The following is a 17,185-nucleotide window of genomic DNA, read 5'->3' as shown; positions in this document are numbered from 1 at the left end:
ATTGTGACACTTGTTTCAGAACATTAAAACAATTTAAATATTAGTCAAGGACATCACAATTAAACATGAAATGCATCTTTTAAATGAAAGTATTTGTTATTAAGGGAAATCCTGTGTGAACATTAATAATCCCCAGTTAAACCATAACTGTGGTTTATCACACCTTACTTCACTGTCTCTAGCCACATTCAAGCCTGATTAGTCCCACACCTGTTCTCAAATAAGATATCACTTAAATGAGATCTGCCTGATAAAGTGAAATATACCAATAATCCTAAAAAGCTAGAAATCATGCCCAGATCCGAAGAAATGGAGGAACACATGAGAAAGACAGTCGTTCTGAAAAGGCTTTCAAGGCCCTTTCTAAAGCTTTGTGACTCCAGCGGACCACAGTGGGAGCCATTATCCACAAATAGCAAAACCATGGAACAATGATGATTGATTAACCTTCTTACACTGCAAAAACACAAAATCTTGTCAAGCAAGAAACTAAACTAAAAAGATTAGTTTCTAGTGCAAAAGTGTCTTAAGTCAAATAATATCCTAGTGGAAGTAGCACTTTTTCATCAATAAAAGCAATTATTTACTTAAAACAAGCTTCAATATTTTTCTGAAAAGTTACATATCAGTTAGTTTTGTCTTATATTATGCTGAAGTTTGACAAACATGAAATAAGGGACATTAGGAAAGAGTAAACATTTTTTCACACCACCAGGTTTAGAAAAATTAGGTACACTGATGACGACTGAATTTTGGATAAAATCCTGTCTCTCCCATTGCCAAAGCTCCGTCTGGTGGATAAATATCTCAACAATAGCTGATGTGTGGCTCTGACGTCTTGTGTTCCTTTGGAGTTATTGAAGTGTAAAGACTTGAATGATAAGTGAAAAGTAACTATTTTTACCAATCATACTACATACATGGCAATGATACTTACAAAATCACCAACCTAAAGTTTTAAGTGTTTATGCCAGCATATGAGAAGCAATATTTGAAATTTATCCAAAGATGAATACACATTAATGAAGTGGTGACTTTCTGACAGCTTTAACAATGTTGTTCAGGGTAAGATGGAGCTACGTAATGTGTCCAAAAGCATAAAGTTACATCACTTTACAAGGATCCAGGTGTGAAATTGCGTTCTAAAGATTGCTATGTGGTAGTTTATGTATGATGAGTTCATTATATATTTTCTAAATTATAACAAAATTGATTTCACAGGACTTTAAAAACTAAGTAAAACTGTAACTTTTCTCTCGTAGAAACATCCTATGTAAGTTTTACTGTTAATAAAAAAAGCACACAGATTTCCCCGAGTAAGAGACGTTTTGATAAAAGTGAAATAAAATCCTCTTTCAAGTTAAATAATGAATATATGACTTACCACAGTAACACTGAAGTCCGTCTCTGATTCTTTTATTTCTGCTCCACATGCAACTCAGGGATCTCACAATGAGATTTACTGAATAATCTTTGTATCTTGTTAATATCTGATTCAATTCATGAAGAGCATTACATGTCTAAAAAGCAGGCAGCCAATCACTGAAAAAGCCTCAGTGATTAGAAAATGGTTCACAAAGTCATGTGGGGGTTGAAGCAGCATTCCTGTGAGTTTTTCACAGCAACACAAACTCTATCTCTGTTCAAAATGCAAAACAGGACTGGAGCTCACTTACTCACTGATCAGTTTCAGCTTAACTTTTAACTGGAGACTAATGTTTTCACACCACCTGTGTCTTCATCGCAGTCACCAGAGAGCACTGCAACAAGGTGAGTAATCATAGGCAACTTGACACAAATGTACAGGACTCATTAGAAATTTGGCAAAATCATCCAAAAAGCTTATTTGTCAGTTGAAATAATGTTTGAGGTCACCTACGTGTTCACTGTCAACACCCCCAAGAAATGTACACATCAATACTAAGCACAGGATATCACAAACCATTCACAGAAGAGCATATATAAAAGACCAAACACAAATAGACATAAAATCATTTACCAGCACAACTGTAGAGGAAACATTTAACAGAACTGAATTTGACAGTTTCAGTTCTGTCAAATTCAGATGGAGTGACAGATTCACTCACATCTACAGTAGAAACTGAACAGAAATTTCGGTAAAATAACTGAAGTTCAGTCAGACTTAATACTTTGTGACTTGGTATAATTAAATTGCTTCAAATACGAGGCCTGTGTGGCACAAGATTGTGTGTGCATGAGGGAGGATGAGCTGGCAGGAGGTGAAAGGGAAGGGGGTGGGAATGCAAACACTATTATATCCATACCTGCAAAGTCAGAACAATTGAGGACAAGGAACCTTTCAAAGATTTACAGAAGAGCATATGTGCAAATGAAAAAACACAAATAAACATAAAATCATTTGCCAGTACAACCATAGAGGAAACATGACAGATTCAGTTCTTTATTAATGGCAAAATGTTCCTGGCATTAAATATTTGTGGTAAAAGTATGAATCCATTTTATATATATATTTTTTTTTATTCATCAAAGCTTCAGGGATGGAGTGGAGTAAACCAACACCAGAGTTGAGATCAGTGTCATGTTATTGCACAAAGGTTAGATAGGTGTGGCCAACAGAGAACAACAATCCTACAGGAAAATAAATTCCTCTCTGTCTTAGCTGAAAATTCAGACCAGGAGATTGCAAGCAGCTGAAAACATGGAGACTTTGAAGGATTTTGGTTTCTTTCTTTTCTCCAGTCCCACCACTCTACTTGGAGTAGGTCTCCTTTTCATAATCCTTTATTTGGTGACTGTTGGTTCCTCCAGAGAAACTGGTCAAGAACCTCCAGGACCAAAGCCTCTGCCTCTGCTTGGCAGCCTGCTGCAGCTTGATCTCCAGAGACCCTACAAAACACTGTGTGAGGTGAGCTCTGACTTAAACTGTACAGCAACATTTAAATATATTTAATCTCTGTTTAAATTTTGTTCTCCTGTTTTCATTCACTCAGCTTTCCAAGAAATATGGGTCTGTATTTACAGTTTATTTTGGACCAAAAAAAAGTGGACTGTTTAATCATTTTCATAACAATCAAATGGACATTGTACCTGCAAATGCATCATTCACAATCATAAATTGATTTTGATTTCTATGAACTGTATAAGGAATTCTGTTTTCAAATGGAGAAACATGGAAAGAGATGCGTCGTTTTGCCCTCAGCACCCTGAAAGACTTTGGGATGGGGAAGAGAGTTGCAGAGGAGAAAATCTTAGAGGAGTGTGGACACCTCATTCAAGTGTTTGAGAGTTAACATGATGCTAAACTTGTCATTTAATCGATTTAATCATTGTTGCAGTGGACTAATTTACATTCCTTTGTAACTTAAGTGTCCTCAATAGATAAAACAATGACTCTTGCTCCACAGGGAAACCATTTAATACATCCCATCCAGTAAATTATGCAACATCCAACATCATCTCCTCAATAGTGTTTGGAAGCAGATTTGATTATGATGATCTTCGATTCAGAAACCTGGTTAGTCGGGTCAATGAGTCTATAAGTCTATTTGGCACTACAGGAATTCAGGTAAGCTTAATGTTTCACTTAAGCAACTTTGTAAATAATACACTGGGAGCCAAAGAGAGACTTTAGCAGAGTATATATTGATGAATGTTATCTGTGTGAAAGGCAGAGACTTAAATGATTGTCTGAAGTCCAAACACTGAGCTTACAGATGCAACACATAGTATTTTACATGCATAAAAATACCCCAAAGTTTAAAACTAAATTCCCATTAAAAACAAATTTTGGATTTTTATTTTGTGACCCTAAAGTTTTAAACTAAATTCCCATAAAAGACAAATTTTGGATTTGGGATTTTTATTTTGTGATTTTACAATCACATCCTTGATTTTATTTTGTTTCTTGGGGTTTTATGTGAAAAACCAACACAATGTGGTGCACAAACTGTGAGGTGTCAGAATGAGCAGACATATAGTTTTAAAATGTATTAACATGTACAAATTTGACATCTTTTTGTATTTATCTCTAATATGTCTTCCTCAAGGATTGTCCTTTATTTAGCTCCATCCTTCTGTTCTTTAAATCAACTACCTGCCCTTGCTGCGTATCTTTGCAGGGTCTTGCTGCCAATAAGAAGTTGATATTGTTGTTGTTGGTGGTTGCAATATGTGGTATATTTCTGATATTAATGTTCTACCACATTTAGCATATAGACCTCTTAAAGCTGCTTTCCAACAAGACTTTACTCTTTGCTCAAGTTCATTTTGACTCCTTTAAAATAACTTAATAAGTATTGATTTTTTAAAATGTATCTTTCTTAATTTAAAGCTCTACAATACATTTCCCCGGCTGGTCAGATGGATAAAAAACCGTCAGGTGATTTTAAAAAACACTGAAAAGACGATCAGAGATGTGGAGGATTTAACACAGAAACTGAAGGAGACACTCAACCCTCAGATTTGCAGAGGACTGGTGGATTGTTTTCTGATTCGAAAGCAGAAAGACGAGGCAAGGCAACACAAATCTATTTTTAAAGAATAATGGCAACACCAAACACATTTGTCTCATGTATATTTCCCTTCCAGGACTCTTGTGTCAAGGACATTCAGTTCACTGAGGAGAATCTGATATTTACAGTGATGAACTTGTTTTCTGCTGGAACCGACACCACAGCTGCAACACTGAGGTGGGGTTTGCTGCTCATGGCAAAGTATCCACAAATTCAGGGTAAGAAAGAGAAGAACATATCTGGGATATTTTATCTGTATCTAAAAAACATGATTTGCAGCATTTTTTCTACATTTAAATGTTACAGTGTCAGTTCCAGTAGTGCTATAGTGCCTTGCCAAAACATTCACAACCCTTATTTTTTTTTTTACACTTTATTAAATTTAGGGTAAAAAGATACAATTACATCTTTCATTTTTTTTTCTTTCTATTTTCAGCAAATTTTAGCAAGTGTGGATATGTTACAGTTTAAAGGCAGGACGGTTCTAGTAAAGCTATGTCCTGTTTCAGATATTGGCAGTAAATGTTTATAACGATTAATGTGATAAAACACTACAAAGTGATATAGTCCTTATTTTAAGATCTATTTTGATTATTTGGATGTTTTGAATCAACATAAGCAGAAATGTTCTCTACATGAAACAACATTGTATCCTTTAAATCCTGGTCGGAGCAAATAATTTCCTTGCTTACCATTGTAGGGGCCAACGTTCAAATTTGGAAATTTTAACCTTGGCTTTCAGTAAAGTTCACATAGCTTTAATGGTTGATCTGCATAAAGGAAAAGCAAAGCTTCACATAAACTTTAACATTAGGTTCTTTATTTGGTTTAACATTTTGACTTAAGGCTTAAAGACAAATACAAGGTTTAGAGATTTCCATCAACTCTGGCAAACTGTTAACCATTAGGTTTGCGTTTTGCCTATTTTTTGTGGTAACTGTGATCCCTCGAGGGAGAACTGTTGATCATTTCCTTCTTGTTTACTGCAGACCAGGTTCAGGAGGAGCTGACCAGGGTGGCTGGAAGTCATGAGGTTCATGTGGAAGACCGTAAAAATCTGCCATACACTGATGCTGTCATCCATGAGATACAGCGGCTTGGTAACATCGTTCCTATGGCTGTCCCACACAAAACCAGTCAAGATGTTACCATACAGAAATACTTCATTAAAGCGGTGAGCAAGTGGGAAATATTTCTGGGCTTCCAACAAACAATATTTCCAAATTTATGATGATCATGCTCATATTTTGTCTTCAGGGAACTACTGTGATTCCCCTCCTTACATCTGTTCCGTATGATGAAAGTGAATGGGAGAGCCCTCACACCTTCAACCCTTCTCACTTTTTGGACAAGGAGGGAAGATTTATTAAGAGAGATGCCTTTCTACCATTTTCTGCAGGTAGAACAACTCTGTCTTTTTTTGTTTTACTCAGATACACTCTATCAGCCATGACTGGATTAAAATATGTTAAACTTATGTTAAATGTTTTCTTCTTGCAGGTCGCAGGGCGTGTATAGGAGAGAGTCTGGCAAGGATGGAGGTTTTCCTCTTCTTCACCTCACTCCTTCAGCGTTTTCGTTTCATTCCTCCACCTGGAGTTTCTGAAAATGATCTGGATCTGACTCCAGCGGTGGGATTCACCATCCCTCCTTCTCCTCATGAGCTCTGTGCCATCAGTCGGCAGTGAAGAATGAAGGAAAATATTAAGGTTTTTCCAGTCATAATAAATAATTAAAAATAATTAAATATTAATTAATAATAATTTAAAATATCTTAGTTCCTCTGAGGCTTTTTTTTTAGATTCAAGGTACCTTTTAAAAATAGTCTTTAAGCAGGTATTAACCATATATTTGATTAAACCCACCTTTCTATTAAAAATGTTTTATGTTGATCTAATGTGGTATTCTAATTTTAAATTATGTGTTCTTATTTGTTCTAAGCAGAAAAATTCTAACAGAAATAAAGGCTTGAACATCTATCTGTGTAGTTAATCTATAATACTAATACAAAAGACAGCTACCAGTATTTATAGAAAGCCACAACTGCTGCTGTGTACTCCTGTAAATGTGTCATCGACACAAACAGTCATTTATGTACATAAATCACAACTGACTTAATAGTTTTTTCATACTTATAATTGTTGTTTACTGCATTAAAATTTTAGCCATTTCTGTTGTGCTTTCATTGTATGAAACCTCAGGAGATGTGAACATGTTTATTTCTCGAAGTTTAAGATGGAATAGTTTGTGTGTTTAATTTGGAAGTCTAGGCGGCGCTGTTGCCCTAAGTAGTTGCTAGCAGAAGAAAAGTTAAAGTTTTTGCTAAACAGTCACAAGATAAGAGCAAAATATGTTGAACTTCTTTATAGCTACGCACATCTCTCTAATAGTGTGAAGACACAGTTCTCTGACTAAATTTAATTGGACATTTGCTAATCTTTTGCTGAGGTCACTGTAATTGCGTAATTGTGACTGGAAGGATGGGTAGGAGCCGCTTTATTGACAACTACTCTGTGCTCTCATGGCAGGGGCCTTTCGACGTAATCACTTTTTAAAAGTTTGTGTCGCAGCCTTTCTGCATTGAAAAATCTCTGACAGACAATACTGATGAGTTGCATTAACTTTACTCATAAAAGAGAAGTGCGATCGGTGTACATATTTAGACAACAACTGAATTTTCAAACATTTCTTCAATATTATTAAGACCAGTAAAATGGGCAAATTTAGCTGGATTTTCATCTCGATATATAAATTCGCTATGCTTTTGCAACTTACTGTACATGTTCGCTTGGCTTTTGCGTACTCCTGGCTCAGTGGTTGCAGCTACTGGCCTATACGTAGGGGGGGAAAGTTATTTAATGGTTTTGATTCTCCTTCTTCATAATATTAAGTGTTAGAATTATAAAACTGTAGTCTTGTTCTTGTTAAGTTGCTTTTGGTTTAATTGCTTCTTTGTCTCCCAAGATTTCAGCAGTCAACATTCCATCCCGTTACTGGAAATACCTTACATTATGAAATAATTACTCTTTCTGGATCAAAATCTGAGTTTTATTTGTTAAACAGGTCAAAGTTATGAAAATTAACTGTTTGCGTTGGGTTTTCTGTTGATACAAGAAAAAAAATCACAAAAATATACAGATTCATGATTTGTTTTAAATTGTGGCCAAGTTAAATCAGAGGATTTAAAACTTTCAAATCTGTCAAGCTATTGCTGTACGTATTGCATGATAATGAACCTCAGAAATAAATTGAATAAAAACAGCTACTTTTACATTAGTAGTCCTAAAAACGTACCTTACACAACAATGCTACAGCAAATTAAAAGAAACACAAGTTCAAGTTCTTTCAGAGGACTGAACCTGTGTTATCTAAGGTCCTTCCACCTTGATGCTACTGAGTGGCTGATTATGTGAAGAGGAGTTCATGACCTGCTGGGTAGACCCGCTGCAGTCTGTGAAAGTCCTCGCAGAAAAATCTGCTGTTTTACTCTCTGGCGTTCTGAATGACTGAGTGTGTGTGTGGTCGTACAAGGAGACGTATGACTGTGTGTAGGGTGCCAGGAGGGCTTGACTGTTTTGCTGTTGATACGCAGCTGGATAAGTTTGTGACTGAGAGGAAGTGTGAGTAAGAGGAAGACTGTCTGCGTTGCTACATGGTGGAAATCCATTTATGCTTGGTGGGCTCATTCCTGGAACCTTAAAGGCCTCTGCGCTTTCTAATCTCTCTAAAGAGTTGTAGCCCGGCTGAGTCTGGCCGCACTGAGAGAACGTGCCTTGACTAAAAGTGTACGTTTCTTGGCCGAAAGAGGTAGTAGCAGAGGTTGCTGGCAAAGACGATGGCGAGGGAGTTTTGTTGAGCCGTTGCGGGGTTCTGCTACAGAGTCCTGCTTTAGAGGAGAGTGTTTGGAGAGTGCTGAGGATCTGCTTCTGAATCTGCGTCTGCAGTGACTGCTCCCTTTCCAGGCGGCACTGCTGCTCCACCATCATCTTCACTGCCAAGCCCAGGCTGCGAACCTCAGAGCCAAGGGTCTGGATCTGGTCCTGCAAGCTACCTCTTGCTCTGGTGTCCTGGACCGCCGATGGTGGATTTGAATTCCCCTCACTACTGCCTTGAGTCCTGGGGGACGGCAGACGAAGAACGGTTCCCGGAGATGAGGATGTCAAAGGCACTGGCGGGCGATTAGGAAGGTGAATCCCGACACGTGGAGGAGGATGAAGGGAGCGGACGCTCATTCCTGGTCTCTGTGCAGCAAAGCGCCGAGGGGAACTATTATGCCCAGGCTGCCCCTCCATAACAGTCTGAAAGAATAAAAACACTATATTTAGGAGTGGCTATGGTGGGACCTTCAAAAGGACTGTTCAGACTTGTATTTATAAATCTATTGCCACTTCTCTCTTGGATTGTGTTGAAGCTATTTGATAATAAACACAAGTTTTAGATAAATACTACACAAATGCTACTCCCAGTAAAACATAATATACAGGAGCAGGCGAAGCATTACTTTTAGACTTTTTAAAGTTTGTCGAGATCACACCTTTTCAGTGGTCAGGTCATAGGTTTCCGGCTGCTGTGGTAGAGCACTGCTTAAATCTGAACTTTGAACACCAGCCTGATCTCTCCTTAACAACGTCGCCATCTGGTGGAATGACTGGTAAATGTGAAAAGTATTTAAAAAAAACTACTTTAGCAATTTATACAGCTTTAAAGCAATTCACCAATTTTATAATTGAGAAAACTCTGTAGTTACCTTTGTCCTATGTGACAATGCTCTGTCCAAAAGTCTTTTTCGAGCTGCCAAAATTGAACTGGTGGCTGGGGAAGGTGTAACTCTTCTTCTCAGGAATGCTCCAGAAGCCATTAACGTGGAAGACATGTTTGAACTTGTTTCTGGCCTCCTTACAGGTGGCTGGGTCACCCTTTGTTGGCCATGCTGTGCAAGTGAAGTGACACTAACAATCTGAATGTCGTTTTCTTCCTTATTTCCACCGGATTGCTGCTCCGGCCTGCTGCTTCCGCTAGCCTCCCCAGATCCAGAGGAATTTGAGGTGGTCTCTGAATTGGTGGATGCCTGTTTGGAGAAGTTAGATGGAGCTGGATACTCAGTGCGATGAGGCCCGTCCCTCATCAGGTTCTGAAGGTGAATGTTGCTCCACCTCTCCTGCAATGCCCCAGCTTGCGCTTGAGCTGTTTGCGCCAATGTGCTATCTCCAGCCTCCAGAGGTCTAACCCTCCCTGGTGGTCTACCCTGGAACTCCCTCAGGTACAGGTAGATGGCTTGAGCCGACACCTTGATGTTCTCCAACTCCAGCACAGCTTTGATTTTGCGGAAACTGAGACCAGCCTTCCGCAGCTCCACCACTTTGTGTTTGGCAGCATCATCTAGTCGGCCCATGCTTGTTCAGTCTAGATAAATCCCCAGTTCAGATGATAATTGCTACAAGGGTCAGAAAATAAAAGAAGTTAGAAACAGTTTATGTTTTTAAAGCACACTGTTATCTTGCATTGTATTTACTGTAAGTACATGTTAAAAGAACAAAAGTGCTTTTTGAAGAATATCAAGTCTCATCACGTTTTTGAAGAATGCCTGTTGCTTTGGATGTTTTGTACAGTCAGTGTATATTGGGAATAAAGCGTGTAGAATTCAGTGTGTTAAATGAGTCAGAACAGAGTACTTTTGCTCTAATGTCAACAACAACTCTATTTCTTTACTTAGTAATTTTGAGGGAAAGACATAATGCACCTCACAGTCTATTTTGAGTCATCAAATAATTAATTGCTGAAATGATCAGAAAATGATCAGAGTATGTCAGATGAATGCACTGTGAGCCCTCAGAATGTTGTGGTGAGCTTGACCTTCAATGGTGCTGATTGAGTGTCTGCATAGGGTATCACATATCTTATTAGAACGTAGTCACTGCTGCAACATTATAATAAGTGTTACATCCCCAAGGCAGTCTAGGGGTTTTGGAAGGGGGCTGTAACAATAGATAAACCACAGAAAAATGAAGAGACAAAACCAGGAGGGTAAAGTTAAAGGGTTTATTCTTTAAGTGGGATTGGAAGAAGTCTCAAAATTGAAAATGAGAACCTAAAAGAAAAGAAAGGGGAGAATAACAACAAAAACCGGGGTTTCTAGGAGACAAATCCTCCATCACCGCACCACAAAGCTGCAGCACACATGCTGCCCAATTGGCCAAGAGGCCCTGAAAGTCAGTTTCCCAGCTAGCCTTATACTCTGCTAATCAAGAGGCAGAGTGAAACCAGCTGGGCCTGCTTAACCCGCCGGAGCTCAACAGCAACCTGAATTGGGGGGGAAATCCTACATGCAGCCACCACTGCATGTAACAATAAGAATTGTGTTGATACTGCAGGACGTATATTCCTCCACAGTTAATCTATCAGATTCAATTCAGGACTTTGGCTGGGCCACTCAAAGTTACTAATTTTACTTAAAGTTTAAAGACATTTTGGTAAAATTTAAAGTTTACTTGAAATCTAAACCAGTTAGGGGTCTGTTTACTTAACTGCATATACTGGCTGGCTATGGCTAATAATACATTTTTGTTAATGTTAACTACTACTAAAGTATTGTAGGATCTTTTGCAGTATGTGCGGATAATTGTTCTAATTTCATCTACTTCCTCTATTCTTATTTACATGTTTGAAATAAAATAACTTTCCAGTACCAAAACGTTGTTGTTGGACTTATTTTAGAAGGAGTGTCTGTGGCTCAGTCATCAGTTACCACTAGTCAAAGGCTTAGTGTAACATCCTTAAAGGCCATCTTTTAAGGATGTTTAATTGTTTCAATAATTTAAGGAAATCTCTGGCACTATTTGAATAGGTGTCAAATAAGATCATTGTTTTGCATCCAGCCCTTCACTGTGTTGTTTATGTGCGTGCTCTGTTTTGCATATTTGATAATTATATTATATTAAACAAAGTAACAGAAAAGTGAAACTGAACAAAAGGTCATGCACGACATTGTACTTCAACTTCTTCCTTTTTTCTAATTTGTAATCTTTACAGTAAATAGAACAGAAGTTCAACATTAATCAGCTTCCCTCAAAAAAAGCACCTTTGAAACTTGTCATGCTTTATGTCTTCAGTTGAGACATCTTAAGAAACTCTTTTCAGTGACACATGTTCAACAAGATTTATTGCTCACAGAGGCAAGAATCAAACAGTGTGGGTTGAGATTTTAGTTCGCTCATGCTGGTTATAATTTTTCATGGATAAAGGGCCTTGTAAAGGCCCCTTTCACACCCCTTTCACATTTTATTTAAAAAAAAAACAAACTGTGATGTACTTTATAAAGCTTTCATATGTAAAGAGCAGCACAGACAAGTGCATAATTATAAAGTGGAAGGAAAGTTATAGGTGGGTTCCTATTTTTAGTAAATATAAATCTGAAAAGTATGGCCTCAAAATATACTTAACCCCTTTCAACTGAAGCCCCGCAATAACAAAAAAATACAGTATAATGATTTGGCTTCAGAAGTAAATAGAAAATTTGAAAATAGAATGCACCTGCATATAGTTTAATCTTAGCATAAATACAGCTGTTCTGTCTTGGCTTCATAGATTTGCTGAGATAATGTTTGGGACTGACCAATGATAAAGCTGTGGAAAAATTTTAAGCAGGGTTAGGTTATTAAACAATACCCTAATCCCTAAGGGCACTGTTCAAAAAACATGTCGGTCCACCTAAAGTGACAAGCTGGGTCAAAGGAAAGCATTAATTAGAGATACGGCCAGGAGGCCTATCAAGAAGCTGCAGGAATCCATAGTTCAGGTGGAATAACCTGTTGAGGCAACTATTAGTCATGCACTGAAAATGTAGTCTTTATGGAATACAGGGAAGAAGACAGGCATTTCCAGAAAGAGGCCATAAGAAGATCTGTTTGCAATCTGTTATAGACACAGCAAATATTTGGAGGGAGGTGTCCTGGTCAGATGATATGCACAAAATCCTGTTTGGCTGAAAATGCCTTACCACTTTAACTAGTACTCCCAATTAACATTGCCAACTTATCTTAGTTGTACCAACTAATTTAAGAAAATCTGAATGCCTATATCATTTGTGGACACTAGTGAGGAAGGGAGATGTAAAAGACTAGGGTGGAGCAAAACGACTATAAATATACAGACAATGCTACAGTCAAATGGTTTAAAACAAGCCATGCTCATGTGTTTCTTCAGCTCAGTAAAAGTCTAGATCTAAATTCAATTAAGAAATTGTGGCAAGATTTTAAAACTCATGGTCACATGCTGCCCTGATTGAGTTCTGCAAAGAAAGGCTTGGTGTTGTTGGTCTTAGTAAAAGCCCAGTAAAATACATTTAAATTTGATCTTATAACATGACAATGTATGAAACAGTTCCAATGGTTTTAATAATCTAAATGAAAAAAAAACTATTTGATCTTACTATCATCTTGTTTATATATCTGAACTCAGAAAAAACAACCACATATTCAGAATAATAACTATGTTGCTGGCATTGTAATGACTTGTAATAAACTCCCAACTATACACCCGTTTTATCCAATCAGCTTTACAAGCAAATGCCCACACTGGGCTGCTTGAAAATAACCCGCATGTGCAGGAAACTCACCTGGATTAGCTGAGCTAGCTAACAACAACAGCCAAAATAAAGTGCAGCATTCACCTTGCGGAAGCCAGTCGAAAATAAGGAAGCTCTGCTACTTTTTTTACATTAAAAAAAAAGATAAAATGATTTCATGCACACAAGTGACACGGTTTGGATATATTTCTCTCTTGCGCTCTCTCTCATACGCAAACGCGTAAACCATTCCTCGTCAAATAACGTAAAAATAAACAAATGATCATAAGTGGCGCTCAAGCAACTACGCAACTTCCGCTATCATCATCAGCCAGCGACGTCTTTCCAGGCCGCGAGTGGTTCAACTGTAGCCTCCTGGTCCGAAAAAGAAATGTAGGTTCAAGCTTTTTTTATGGAATAAAAACTATAAATATATACGTGCGTGAGATATGTCTACTCAACTTTTAAGTATTTAACGCTTCACATGGTCGTAGTTTCGCTATAAGAGGATCTGTGCGGAAGGTTAACGGAAGCAGCTTGTTTTCAGGAGGGGGTGAATGAAATACAATGGCGGCCTGTTTTGTCCGAGAGTCGAGCTTTTTCATGAATGCACAGAACTTTGTATTAATGTTCCGACCGTGTTCCTAACATTATTATTCAAGTATATTTGTTCTGTATAATCAGAGTGTTTAAAATTAATCAACCATTTGTGTTTTTGATTTTGATAGACGGTATATATAGAAGCAAATACAACCGCAGTAATTTGAACTCAAAAATAAAAACAGCCACACAAACAAGCAAAAATGAATAAAATCTTTATGAGTATGGTGGTTGTCCAGCAGAATTATTTACTGTGACGTTGGGGTTCTTAATAAAGAATAAAATTGGGAATTTTTATTATTTTATATCATTTTTATCGGTCTGCAGCTTATCTTTTCTGCACAAGCTAATTTCTTTGTACCTTAAAGTTCATATGTTGTTATTATACAAGGAAGCCAAATGTTACACGTTATCCTATTAAATGAGCTGTCTCACTTTTACCTTTCCACGACTTAAACTGAAAGATTTATCAACAATATTTACAATTTTTAAGATTGGTAAAGGCAAAACACGTCAAGAACGTGATGTGATTAGATCTTGCATGCAGATTTCTTTCTGTTTGTATTTTCAAGAGCATGACACACAAGCATAACAGAACTAATATAATGTGTTTCTTTTTGAATTTAGGGCTCCATCACCCACAAAGCGGAAGGAGGATGAGAAAACTAAAGATAGAGGTAAAGAGAAGACTGGTACCAAGGATGGAGACAAGGAGAGGGGGAGGGAGAAAGTGAGGAAGCGCCGTAGTGCTTCGTCTGGTAGCAGCAGCAGCAGCAGGTTTGTATTCTGATGCATTTTTCTAGAGTATTTTGCTTGTTTTAGATGTCCTGCTCCAGCAAGATATTTTTAGTAAAATAATTGTGTTTCTGCTTCTGCTCCAGATCGAGCTCATCGTCCAGCAGCAGCTCGGGTTCCAGCTCAGGTTCCTCAAGTGGCTCCAGCTCTTCTGGCTCCAGCCGCACCGGATCCTCAAGCTCTCGTTCATCCTCCTCCTCCAGCTCCTCAGGCTCCCCGAGCCCTAGTCGCAGGCGCCATGACAACCGTCGCCGCTCCCGCTCACCGTAAGGGTTTCCTTAAAATCTTTTCTACAAATTGATGTTTCATAATTAGGCTTTATTGAAGAGGTTTAACTTAACGTTTTTGTAGCTCTAAAACACAGAAGAGGGGAGATGATAAAGACAGAAGGAAGCGAAGCCCCACCCCAAAACCAACCAAGGTTCACTTAGGAAGGCTGACCAGGAATGTGACCAAGGTTAGTGAAAACAGTCCAAGGTGACCTGGAATGTTTTCCCTGGAATGCTACTTTGCTTTGTTGTATTTTTCACATAAATTATGTCTGAGATGGTCCTTCTATTGCAGGCATGTTGCTGTTTCAGCACCTTTGATTAGGAGATCTAGATCTCTTTTCACTGCAACAGTCCTAAATGTGACTAAAGATGATAATGTCTAACAGTACAGCGTTGATCTCTGATTTAAAGCAAAATCATCTCCTCCGATTTCAACATTCTAGATAGTGTGGGACAGAAGGAAAGCGTTCCATTTCTAAAATAAAAAGCAGTAAGTTTCTATGGCAAAATGTTTTGAGTGGTTTTGTCACTGCAAATATATGTCACTACTTACGGAAAGTCACTCTGAACTTTATGAAAGGTCTGACTGTAACAAACCTTTCTGTCCACAATGACAACAGAGAAGAAAGTTCTGCTTGCGATTACAGTCGAGTGCTCTACAGCCAGAACTTTGTAATTGTTTTCTGTAATTTACTAAGTCAGAGAAAATGTGTAACCTTTACAGATTTTAACATTTACATAACATGAACACTGAGATGTGTTGATGTTAAACTAAAGGAAAACAAATAAAATGCCACGAACTATGCTGGAACTTTTTTTCGGTAACCAGGGTAGTTTTCTTATTTCGCTGTTTGAAACGCATTCTGTACTCCATTCAACCAGCAACACTCCTGCAGAAGGAATGACCCAGTCAGCCATCAGCGGATCTAATATTTGTACATTAATTGTGCATTTTGAGCATCACTTTAGAAACAAACAGAATTGATGACCAGGATAAAATAAAACGTAAAGTTCTTCGGTAACAATACTCTAGGTTTGATGGTCAGAACATGCCTTTTGTTTGTAAAAGAAAGAATGACAGACTGGACCTGATTTTTGCAAAAAATTATATGTGGTACATCAGGACAACTGCATGCATAATCTGTTGGCCTAAAGTAGAGTTATACAAAAATTATAGACATGACATGTTATCCTTCTGCTTATGATCTTGTAAATCCATTGATGATGCTGCTTCTCTGGTTAACAGGACCACATCCAGGAAATCTTTTCTACTTATGGGAAAATAAAGATGATAGACATGCCTGCAGATAGGCTCCATCTACACCTGCCCAAAGGCTACGCTTATGTGGAGTTTGAGACTGCCGAGGAGGCTGCGAAGGCCCTCAAACACATGGACGGAGGTTGGTGTTTGTTTCAGTGCCTGTTAATTACCCTAAGCATACGGCTGTGTCTGTGGTCACTGAATAAATATCTTTGATTGGATTTAAATGTTTAGGTCAGATTGACGGACAGGAAATCAGTGCAGCTGCTGTGCTGACTCAGCGGGTTCGTCTTCCACCTCGCAGACTGTCTCCTCCTCGCCGAATGCCCCCACCACCACCAATGTGGCGTCGCAGCCCCCCACGCATGAGAAGAAGGTACTCATTAGTATTCCATATAATTTGATTCCTTTCTTTTTCACTAGCATCATATTTTCATGGCTGCCCCTGTTTACTTTTGTCCTCTCAGGTCTCGCTCCCCGAGAAGGCGGTCCCCTGTACGCCGCCGCTCTCGCTCCAGATCCCCCGGTCGCAGACGCCACCGCTCTCGCTCCAGCTCCAACTCCTCCAGATAAATAGTTGTTTTACCTTCAGAGATCACATAGATTCATAGAGTCTGACACCAGATCAGCTGCAACTCTTAACCTTCTTGATGACTTCAATAGGATTTAAATCATCAGTTTTTTTGTAGCCATCTGTATACATGGTAAGAGCGAAAGTGCTTTTGTCATATTTTGGGCTAAGATTACTCAGAAAAGTTGGCTCTCTTTTTTTTTTTTTTATGTTGTCTCCACAGACATCTACCAATGTTTTGTTTGAATTGTGGCGTATTTTTACCTTGTATTGAATTTGTAGACATTGTGAAAAATAAAATTGCCGAACTGTCAACATCCTGAATGGCTTCTTTTCTTGAATTTTTTTGCTGCACACCCACTTAGTACTTGGGACAGGATTTCAGCTCAGTCTTAAAAACGTAAGGATTGGAAAAACCATGCTCCATTTTCTGCAAATTAACTAACAAATATCAAATGAACACTTCATTGGAAAAAAAATCACTTTTTTGCACAAAGCATCCATTTAGTATCTACAGCATCCAGGATTGAAATGCAGAGAGCCCAACATGCTCACAAGCTCTTCAGTGGCATTATTCCATGTCAGAAGGACATTCAGAAAGCGTAAATATTTGCTACGTGGCAACCACAA

The 17,185-nt window shown here is 38.3% G+C and overlaps 3 protein-coding genes across 3 annotated transcripts; 2 read left to right on the top strand and 1 right to left on the bottom strand.

Annotated features, from left to right (window-relative positions):
- Window positions 1-2,493: 2,493 nt before the first annotated feature.
- On the top strand, window positions 2,494-6,263 carry LOC102232646 (cytochrome P450 2K1-like). The gene is made up of 6 exons (XM_023348943.1): window positions 2,494-2,887; window positions 4,313-4,492; window positions 4,570-4,711; window positions 5,483-5,667; window positions 5,751-5,892; window positions 5,994-6,263. Exons 1-6 carry the CDS (start codon window positions 2,681-2,683, stop codon window positions 6,179-6,181), a joined length of 1,044 nt encoding a protein of 347 aa, XP_023204711.1. The 5' UTR covers window positions 2,494-2,680; the 3' UTR covers window positions 6,182-6,263.
- LOC111611636 lies at window positions 6,260-13,327 on the bottom strand. Its single transcript, XM_023348940.1, has 4 exons — window positions 13,108-13,327; window positions 9,241-9,927; window positions 9,028-9,141; window positions 6,260-8,791 (listed from the first exon to the last, which is right to left on the bottom strand). Exons 2-4 carry the CDS (start codon window positions 9,883-9,885, stop codon window positions 7,862-7,864), a joined length of 1,689 nt encoding a protein of 562 aa, XP_023204708.1. The 5' UTR covers window positions 9,886-9,927; window positions 13,108-13,327; the 3' UTR covers window positions 6,260-7,861.
- A 50-nt stretch (window positions 13,328-13,377) lies between these two features.
- Window positions 13,378-16,879, top strand: rnps1 (RNA binding protein with serine rich domain 1). Its single transcript, XM_005809288.3, has 7 exons — window positions 13,378-13,449; window positions 14,284-14,433; window positions 14,538-14,717; window positions 14,803-14,908; window positions 15,970-16,123; window positions 16,219-16,360; window positions 16,452-16,879. Coding segments are annotated over exons 1-7 (840 nt in total). The 5' UTR covers window positions 13,378-13,447; the 3' UTR covers window positions 16,558-16,879.
- The last annotated feature ends 306 nt before the right edge of the window (window positions 16,880-17,185 follow it).

The sequence above is a fragment of the Xiphophorus maculatus genome, chromosome 16 (assembly GCF_002775205.1).
Source record: "Xiphophorus maculatus strain JP 163 A chromosome 16, X_maculatus-5.0-male, whole genome shotgun sequence".
NCBI classification, from domain to species: Eukaryota; Metazoa; Chordata; class Actinopteri; order Cyprinodontiformes; family Poeciliidae; genus Xiphophorus; species Xiphophorus maculatus.
The sequence above is the reverse complement of the archived record's forward strand: the minus strand, read 5'-3'. Positions and strand labels throughout refer to the sequence as shown.

Coding starts and splice junctions, on each gene's coding strand:
- LOC111611636 (XM_023348940.1), bottom strand. CDS start 9,885: ATGGGCCGACTAGATGATGCTGCCAAACACAAAGTGGTGGAGCTGCGG. Junction 9,142..9,240: donor CATTGTCACATAGGACAAAG/GTAACTACAGAG, acceptor CACATTTACCAG/TCATTCCACCAGATGGCGAC. Junction 8,792..9,027: donor ATGACCTGACCACTGAAAAG/GTGTGATCTCGA, acceptor TTATTCTTTCAG/ACTGTTATGGAGGGGCAGCC.
- LOC102232646 (XM_023348943.1), top strand. CDS start 2,681: ATGGAGACTTTGAAGGATTTTGGTTTCTTTCTTTTCTCCAGTCCCACC. Junction 4,493..4,569: donor TTCGAAAGCAGAAAGACGAG/GCAAGGCAACAC, acceptor TTTCCCTTCCAG/GACTCTTGTGTCAAGGACAT. Junction 4,712..5,482: donor AAAGTATCCACAAATTCAGG/GTAAGAAAGAGA, acceptor TGTTTACTGCAG/ACCAGGTTCAGGAGGAGCTG.
- rnps1 (XM_005809288.3), top strand. Junction 14,434..14,537: donor GGTAGCAGCAGCAGCAGCAG/GTTTGTATTCTG, acceptor CTTCTGCTCCAG/ATCGAGCTCATCGTCCAGCA. Junction 14,718..14,802: donor CGTCGCCGCTCCCGCTCACC/GTAAGGGTTTCC, acceptor ACGTTTTTGTAG/CTCTAAAACACAGAAGAGGG.